Here is a 9,921-nt window from a genome sequence, read left to right on the forward strand (position 1 = left end):
GCTTTTCTGATGGCCTCGTGGAGACTGCTTTTCAGTAGGCTGCCAAATAGCTCTTGGTGAAATCTTGTGATTTATTTTTAAGTAACTATCCTTTTTAGGAATGTAGCTTTCATGCAAAGGGATTACTCTCCTGTCATACACGCCTGCATGTTTTTCTCTATAGCTTTTTTAGTCAATTTTTTCCACTGCTATGTATTTTATGGATATCCTAGCTATTCCACAAAAATATGCCACTAGAATAGTTTTGTTTCTTCACTATAATATCTCCTGCTGCTGAAGAGGCTATGATATTTCTGATGAAGTTTGCTGTACTACTTAATGCAAGTTTTTAGATTGGAAAGAAGAGAGAACTGGAACACTGAAATGCCATATTCATGCTTGGGAGTGTCTCCATGAAAACAGAATTGGTGGAAGTATTTATTGCATAGCATTTATTGAAATGGAATCTGCACTTACATTTTTTCTAGGATAGCACAGAATAAATACCTTGACATACTTGCTTTGATCCTGGCTTTCCAGGATCAGCAGAATGCTCTTCTTTCCCCCCTCTTGAGAAGAGCAAATGTTCATGTAGGTTAAAGAGGAATGACAAAGGAATAAAGCACTAGTTGTAGACAAGGATCAAGACTTTGCTGGTCAGAAGCAGTGAAAGATTTGCTGCTTGATCAGTACATGGGTTTTGTACAAACTTGTAACTTTCATTTTCATGGTGTAGTATGAAAATGTAGGGAAGTAAAGAGACCCAGCGTTAATGGATCTCTCTGTTTAACTGACTGTTACATCAAAATTACTTTTGTGATGTAATGAGCGCACTGCTTTAGTGCTTCACATTTATTCCTGATAGAAGAGTTTCCTCACATGATGAAGAATCTCTAAAAGAGTTAAAGCAACTTACCATATCAGAATAAAAGGAAATATTTTCTTTCCATAATAAAACTGTGGTCATATATACAGTTTTAAAGAAAAATTAGAATGTATGTAACTTGTTAATGTTTTGTTTCAGTTATACCTGAAAATTCAAAAACATCCAGTCAGATAAAATGACGTTCATAATTGTGATGGTTCCTATTAGCTTAAACTGGCAGATAATCCATGAAGTGCTATTTAAAGAATTTTAACAACCTCAAGGGAGCTCATTTAGAGTGTAAAAAGGCAAATGGAAATGGTCAGGTGACTTTTAACAATTCATACCTGTGGTTCAGCTTCCAAATTTATCTTGAAGCGATGTGCTTTGCCATCTTCTGAAACTTGTGGGGACCATAATTTAGTTCCTGCCCTAGAAAGAAAGAAAGGCAGAATTTAAATAATTTGGATTCCTATAGAGTTCTGTATGTCCCTGTAAAATATAATGCAGCTTGAAAATTTGCAGTTTGTTCTATGCTTTTTCAATGTTTTGACATAAAACCACTTCAACAATATATAATGTGTACTATATGTAAACAATATATAAAAAGTCTATTTACTTTAAAAAAAAAATATGTATATTATGAACCATGGGAAATAATGTTAGTAGTTACCAATTGCAAAGGGAAAGTCCATGTAGAGGAGTCCAAACTGGGTATGCAAAGTTTACGTGGAATCGTAAATAGAGGTTGCACAAATTATTCTTTCAGTCACTTAAGCAGAGATAAATATATTTAACAAATACCAGTTACAATTCTGTTTTCGTTGGCAAAGTGAAATTTGGCAGCTAATTTTCAAGTAGTGTAATATTAATGTTAAGTATTAATCTAGTACTGTTTATTATATAAATACAAATGTTTAGCATTTAAAAATATGCACATATTTACAGGCACAATTACATTTATCGTACTTTGAAAATTGCTAAATGTCATATATCAACCTGTAGCAGAACCTAGAATTAACTGTAGGATTTTTAAACCATGATGTATGCTCTAATAATTAGACAATGCTCCTTTAGAAAAAAAAAAAAAATCCAACACCTTCTGTATTTGGAAAGAAATGTTGTGATCAGCTGCAATAAAGTCCTGTACCTCCTGGAGGGCCTCAGGTCAATTAGAGCTGTCTGATTCTTGGAGACAGCTGATAGGTGATTCTCATTAAATGCTGAGCAAACTCAGGAGATGTAAAAATGCAGGTTGTTTCTCTTGCTGGCTTTAGTTGAGAGAAATGAACACAAAAAGTTTGTGGACCCCTGCAGTTTAGGTAAGAGACAGTTTTTTAGTTTTGTTTTGGTATTAATATTGCTTTGAGAATCCTGTATGTGGTTTAATACATTGTGACCAAAGCAGTTGGCTTTAAACTGCTTCCTTTGTCACCCCTTATGAAAGTCTGATGTGATGTTGCTTTCCTTAACTGGGAGGATACACTGTCAGCTCTGTGACTGGGAGGATGTGGCGATGATTAGCACCTGTGGCTGAGGGCATATGAGAGCAGAGAGGTAACTGAACTAGTGACATCTAGCTGAGGGTTTTATTATTTCCCCAAAATATGAAGAACTGTTTGATTACTGACAGCAAATATAGGACTTGTGGAGTCAGCAGGGGCAGTCAGAGGTATGGTTTGCAGCTCAGTAAATGTGGTGAGTAGCCCGAGGGAAGCTAGTCTTCTGCCCATCACATGTCTTGCCTGTTGGTGGGGTAGGTCTGGGTGCTTGTAATTTTAAATGGTTTGTGAAAATCTTAAGACTATTGAAAATAGTTATGATATATAATAGTTGTGCTCTAGAATTAGTTGGTTGGGTAGTATCTTCTTTCAGAAGTAAGCAGGCATGTACACATACCTCTCTATTCTCAAACAAAGCTGATGTACAGCTGCTTTAATTCTCTCCTGGGCATCGTTATGTGTCATGTTCTCTGTGCCTAGGCCATCAATAGCTACAATAACATCACCAGGGCACAGGTTGGCAGCTGAAGCCTTGCTTCCAGGTGTAATCTGAAAAAAACAAACAAACAAAATTTAACTTCTTAAGCACCATGCATACCTGAAAATTGATAGAGAAAATAAACTTCACTGTGCTTCCTTATTTCCTGTTGGGCTGGCAAGAGAGGGAGGGAGTGGGCCTGTAAGCAACTATATGGTTACTTAGAAAAAAAAGAGAGTTTTTAATTCTGACATACCCTCTGTAGTTCAATTGTCAGATCACCATAGAAATGCTTTATTCACCATAACTTCAAATTAGATGGAAACTATCTTCACACTTCTGCATTAAAGAGTTTCCACTTTGATTCCTGTAGTTATTGCAACTTGTCTTTGTGTCTTCTGTCTCAAATGCCATTGTGTAATTTACTTGGAAAAAAGCTAAGGTTTTCCCTTACAACTCCAAGCAACAGCAGAATAGAACTGTTAAGAAATTGTGCTACTTCATGATGTGCCATTGACTGGATAATACAGAAAGGCACTTGTGGTCTTATCACATTTGAGGACAAATACAGCAGTTAGTCTATTTTCTGCTACCCTGGCCTCTGAAGTTGTGTTGCTAATTAATCAGAACTATGCTCATAATGCCAAAATGACATTTTTCTCTTTATTCATGTCTAAGCCAGATGCTGAACTCCTTAAAGTGCTTAGCTTTAAGTTCCATCACATTTGAATAACAGTGACTCTGATCCTTCAAGTTGAGCTGTGTGGTGCAATTCATGCCTCATGGAAATGTACCAGCATCAGTGACATCCACAGAAAGAGCCCTAAGCGTAACTTTTTATGCTTGCCTCTTTTTGGGCTCGTTGATAATCTTCTGCATCATGGTTAAAATAACTGAAATGCAACATAATTCTGTTTTAAAATAACTATTGTAGAGAGGCTATGACCTTAGATGTTACTAAAGCTTGTTCTACAATTGCAGGCCTTTATTTGCAAACAGGTAACTTCTCATAACACCACACCATGTAAAGCGGTCTTTGGTCACTGAGTAGTATTTAGGTGCCTTAGGTATGTATTGCCATTTTAGGTCACCTTTGATAAGCAAAACAGCAACATGAAATTGGTGAATGTAGCACATAAGCTCCTGGAAATTAGCTCTTCTGGAGCAGCAGAACAAAGGGGACAGGCTGATTCATCCAAAATAACACTAGCTGCTTATTTTGAAGTAAACAAATACCAGCATGAAGGACAAAAAAGTCCATATAGTCTCACTTATAAGAGCAGTTGTCTAATTTGTGCCATGTATGAAGTGAAAAAAAGCTATTTGAGAGAATTTTTCTCACCATGGGTTCTGTTTTACAGCCAAAGCAAGTGCTATGTTAATTATTAAAAGAAATATAGTATTTGCATGTGATCTGTAAAGGTTTGTATTAAAACAGAATTTAAATCTGGAATTGATAATATTTCCCCATTCCCTCTACAAGTTTTAGTTGTTTCTGTAGCACTTTATTCAATGTGACCTAAATTCTAGATTGCAAAAAGTTACCTTCTGGTCAGAATAAACTGAACTTATTCAGTTTCATTAAGACTAGGGTTTTGATCAGTTTCACTGATGTAATTTCTTTGCATCTGTGTGAAGTTCCAAGGATTTCAGGAAGTGTTTTCATTATTTCCAGTTAATTAATTGTTTCTTACCCTAATAGAATCAGAATATGTCTATTTTTAGTCCCCTCTGTTCTTCCTACTCTCCCATTGATCATGATCTGTGGTTTTTGCATTTGCTTGGAACAGTCAAGAGAATTGCCTTGCTTGGGAAACCACAGATGGGTTTTAGAAATGACATCTGTTCTTTAGACAGGTGGATGATGATCTCTTATATTGTGTGTCTCTTGACAAGTCCCAGTAAAAGCTTTCTGCCATTGAACAAGGACTATAGCCAACCAAACAACACCTGTCCAGTTATTTTATTTAAGTGTATACTAAAATAATTTTTATTTATTGTTTCTTTATTATTGTTTAAGCCAAATGTCAGCAGGCTGCTGGTGGTACCTGTTATGAAAGGAACACCTGGGCTCCAAAAACATGGCACGTGGAACTTGCAAAATATTCACTACTTCTTAAGGGCTACTGCATGAATACTTATTTAGGGACTTTTCTAAATGTACGCTGCAACAACAAAAGTATTAATTTTAAACAAAGCTACAAATAATATTATTGAACTTAAGCTAACCAAACTTAAACATGTCATTTTTCCCTATATATATATTTTATTTCATAGTTCTACTTGAAATGTGATTTTGAGAATTGTTGTGTTGCTAGAAACTGATTGCTTATGTCTTGTGAGGCATTTAGTAGGTATGAGTCAATTGCAGAATCATTTATTCTTTAGAAAATTACATTTATAGTAACATCCTTTGTTATTGCAGTTTTAAACTTCATTGCACTTAATCTAAACACAAAGAAAATACAAACCAGACACCGCTAAAATATTTTTCATTAGAGATAATGGAAACTATTTTTCTTTTGGAGGCCCATAAAAGGCAGTGAAGGCCCCAAAACGTCCAGAGGTGTTTCTCTTTTATTTTCTTTTGTTATTGAGTGTTTTTTTGTCTCCTGTTTCTCCAAAGGCTTTCCTATGTCCTGACTATTTGTTATAAAGCTACATACAGTCAAATAATCCCATTCTGTCTTCTGTTTAAGTAAAATCTTTTATACTTATATAAAAATGGAATATGTGATTAAATGAAACTAATTTTTACTAGTATAATATTTGAAAGGTTGATCCTTAAACTTTCTACAGACTCTTGTTTAGAACCATATTTACTGCAAGACATCACCACTGGTATCCATCCTTCAAAGCTCTTGACATTTATTTAATACCAGGCATAGTGTATATATTGAGTCATAGTGCAGGGCTTTTTAAAAGGAAAAATAAAGCATTGGTGATTTTGAGGCTCATGGAACATGTGCTTGGTGTGTCTGAGGTTCTGAAAAGCAGCAAAAATATAAGAAGAACTAATTCTAGTCTGATGTGTATTGAACACAATTTCCAAAATATATAAATTATCAAAATGCATATCCTGTCTTTTGAGTAGTTCTGTGTCTCTAGATGCAGGGCAGCTGACAGTGTTTTATACACTCCATTCATTCAGTAGCTATTTCTTAAGTAAATTGCAATTAATAGCTCAAAATGGATGAAAAAATGAAGGCTTGGAATGTTGCCCTTTAAAAGGGGGGTAAAGTAAATTGTCTGTTTCCAAATATGGCAGAAAACACCAAAGAACTATCTCTTTCCTATTCAGAACTGGATAACTTTCTAATATTTCACTGATTTATCATTCATGAAAGTGAAAACCTTCACATGTGTAAAAACAAATGCCGTTGCCTTTCCTGGCAATAATCAGAACTTGATTTAATTAAATGAGGGTCAGATTAATCTTGTAAACTTGGCAGGGAGTTTGCAAAGCACAAACTTCCAGACGTGAGGAGCTGCTGCCAAGCAGTCTTCTCCCCCAGTGATCACAGAGGTTAGCCATGAAAATGATAAAAGCGGGGTCTGGCTTTTAGTAGGCTCAAAACTAATTTTCTCATCTGAATGCCTGGGGAAGTCATGCCAGAGTTTTTCTGCCTCCAAGGCACTTAAATTCAGTTTTTGAAGCATAAGTAGAAGTGCAGCTAAAGTCTCTTACACCAATAAAGCAATCCCAGAAATATATCACAGCACAGAACTTGCAAAAACCGTTAGCATTCAGCTGGCTCTCCTCAGAACTAGCAGCTACTTGCTAATCTATTCACAATTTCATCTGCATCTCTGAACTCTAGAGAAGTAAAAGGCAAAAATCTGCAATAACTAATATACATAATGAATAGAAAGGAAATGGAAAGAGTACATACCCTGGTTATGATTAAGGGTTGGTTAAAATCTATTCCTCCTGAGAGCCGGAATCCCCAGGGTGCTGGTCCTTGGAGAATAACGTTTTGTGGCATTGTGGACAGTTGTTTTTCTTGGTTCCTGTTCTTTCTCCCTGAGGTCTGTGTGAGGAGCCGAGCTGCAGGAGGAAGGGTGCTGTCAGTGGAGCACCTGCTGGACAGGGTAGCCCACCTCGGACACCTCTTGGGAAGTTTTACTCACCCCACAGCTGTGGGCACTGCACTTTATCCCTGCGCTTTGGGTGACGTCAGCCAGTCCCTCGGCTTCTCCACCCACAGAGGGGAGTATCAACCTCAGACAAATAAAGTCTGAATGCTGGAAAGTTTACAATGAATACATGGGCTTTATCTGCTGCTTCAGCGTCCCCCTCAGCCCGACAGTCAGCTTCAGGGTGCAGTGTCCTGGGTTTTTAAAGCAACCCCGTTGCTCATTTGATATCAGACTGATTACATTGCTGGTGCTCATTCCAGCTATGCAATGCACTCCTCTGGCTTTGTACACGACCCCGTTTCATGTAAACAGAAATATTGATAAGGAGATTTCCCTCTCAAACTCTTGCTTTACGTCTTGTCTTATTTGTAATGTAGTAGTTCATTGCACTAAAAAGTCCTTCCAGCCCTTCAGCTGAGTTTTTTGGCTACAGTCACTTGAGACCATGGCATGCACCAACTCTAATGGCTTGAAAAATCTGGACTGATGTCACGCATATTTCTCATACTGAGGAAGAGAAGTGCAGTATTAGCTGATGATACCTGTCCTATTCGTAGAAATCCTGGCTTTTTTTAAGTTGCAGATACCTTCTGTTGCTTGTTGGTGTTACTAAATAAATACTTTGCATTCCTTTTGTTTTTCTTGCATTGGCTTGATCAGCTTTATTCTGACATTTGAATCCCTTACATTAAAAAAGAACTGGAGAATTTTGTAGTGATTGTGTACATGTTGACTCATTTTCTTATCATGGTGTTACAGATTTGTCTTTATATAGGATATTAGCAAAGCTCATATGTGCATGGGTAATGTTCTTTAAGCATCTCTTTGCCCAATATTTGAGCTGCTCTAGGACAGTATCTACAGCTCTTACCAGGCACTGTGGTGGGTCTTTTTGTTATTGTTTTGTTTTTATCCCCTAAATGAGTCAACAATAAGTCAGTGAGAGCTTGGAAAGAACAGAAACTGATGAGGATATATATTTGGGTGAAATAAGAGTACACATAATTTTTCTGCCTTTGCGAAAAGTTTCTGGTTAGTGTGTTTGTTTCATGGTTTTACTGGTGGTGTTTTGTGTGTGCTTTTTTTTTGGTTGTTTTGGGTGTGTTGTGTGGTCTTTTTTTTTTTTGTTGTTGTTCCTTATGACAGAGGATTTACCCATTTTGTTCACTCTCTGTGTTTTCCTTTCTTACTAGCTGTAGCCTGCTTAGAAGAATTTCTGATGGACAAGAAAGAGCAGTAAGTGAGATGGAAGAATAAAATGCAGGTTCATAACATTCATATAATTTCTGCTATGTGTAATTTGTTTATCTGTAGATTTCAATTTAAAATTGGCTTCCACCTCTTACTCTCACTTATTAAATGTCCTTATCTGTGCCTGCTGCTAATGCCTATGTACATAAAGTCCTTCTCAGTGAGATATTTTGAGTTTTGGTGGTATTTGACTGGGGATATTTGGTTGGTTTTGGTTGGGGTTTTGCATGTGGTGGTTTGGTGTTTTTTGTTTCTTTGGTTGGTTTGTGTGGGGTGTTTTTGTTGTTGTGTTTTTGTAATTTGGGACTGCTTAAGTGTCTGTAAAGTTTGTTCACGTCTCTTTACTGTACTGGTATCTGCACATATGTCCCTTCTAACCTTGTTAGATACATGCAGGGGGAGGGCGGCCTTAACCTTTTTCTAGACAGGTGATGGCTCTTAATTTCAGTGGAAGTCACATGCTTACGAGACTGAGCTCTGGACGAAGGATTTTTTTTCTGCCTGTTTACTGGAAGGGTCACTTGCTCTCCAAGGTGCTGTTGTTCTGGACAGCAGTAACTAGATCCTGTTTTATTGATGTATCATGGGTTAAGTTTCAACTCTATTCACTGTTTCTCCCCCCCACCTCTATAATTCTAAAAAAAAAAAAAAAAAAAAATAGTTTGAAAGGCAATACTGACGTAAGGCTGTTTCCTAGTTTCTTTTCAGTTACTTCTTTTAAGAAAATACTTCACCCATTTACAGAGTATGGGTACAAATTTTCTTTTATCTCCCCAAAGCCCTTCTGTTTTTTCATACTAGATCAAAATTACCAGCTAAGCTGGATTAAAAGTAGAGCCTTTTATCCACTTAATAAAGGTATATTCCCGTCAGTGAAGTCAAGGCTGTTTTATTTTCTTCTGTCTGGTTTTCAGGCATCTTATATGAAAGAATACTGTCCTGGGACAGGGTTTGCTAGACGTACTGAGCAACTTTTAAATAAGCAGATCTCAAAATTAAAGATTTGTTCTAATGAAAAATACGAAACTAAGATGAGCCTTCTAAGGTAATGATAGTAGAGATTTCAAGCTACATACCTAGCTATAGCTTCCTCTGCTCATCATTTTTGCTTTCATAATAGCTCTAGCTATGAAAATAGATTTTTGCAAATACATAGCAGTGTGACATTTAAAGTTTGTTGTTGTTCTTGTGCCATTTAAGAAAAAAAATACTTTTAATAGATCTTCTTGTGTTGTTGTACTATAAGATCACTGGTATTACAACTTTTCTTACCCGCAAATATACATCCTCTGCATTTAATGGCTGTATAAAGTAGCCTCCTCAGAATCATAATACAGTCTTTTGGTTTGTAGTATGACTAACCATAATATTTGAATGCCTTCCTCTCTAGATTGGTATTTCATTCGATTTTTGTGCCAAATGTTATTATCTACCCAGTGCAATATGAAAGAGTACAACTACTCTTAATGTGTTTAGTTTGTGGGTAGTGTTTTTTTTCCTTTTTTTTTCTTTTTTTTTACTGAACCAGGGGTGGGAAGGAAGCTGTGTCAGCCTCATGTCACTCAAGTTTTTGAGATTTTGGGGGTGGTGGCACAAATTAGGCACCAGAGTAGTAGCATGATGCCAGCCTCATACAATCAAACTCCTCTGCATGCATTACAGCAACATTTTCCCCTGGCCTTACTGAAAGGCATGCTTCTTTCACA

General features: G+C 36.7%; 1 protein-coding gene across 6 annotated transcripts in view; it reads right to left on the reverse strand.

The window, feature by feature from the left end:
• Positions 1 to 7,137, reverse strand: part of PDLIM3 (PDZ and LIM domain 3) — a 21,732-nt gene extending 14,595 nt beyond the window's left edge. For 5 of the 6 annotated variants that reach the window (XM_082051510.1, XM_082051509.1, XM_082051508.1 and 2 more), the window contains exons 1-3: positions 6,718 to 6,949; positions 2,744 to 2,895; positions 1,192 to 1,276 (exon numbers count right to left, since the gene is read on the reverse strand). In XM_082051510.1, coding sequence (XP_081907636.1) covers positions 1,192 to 1,276; positions 2,744 to 2,895; positions 6,718 to 6,810 — 330 coding nt within the window. In that variant the 5' untranslated portion in view covers positions 6,811 to 6,949. The other variant, XM_082051507.1, reaches the window with a different exon arrangement.
• Positions 7,138 to 9,921: the final 2,784 nt, after the last annotated feature.

This window comes from Streptopelia decaocto, assembly GCF_964273445.1.
Source record: "Streptopelia decaocto genome assembly, chromosome: 4".
Taxonomy (NCBI): domain Eukaryota; kingdom Metazoa; phylum Chordata; class Aves; order Columbiformes; family Columbidae; genus Streptopelia; species Streptopelia decaocto.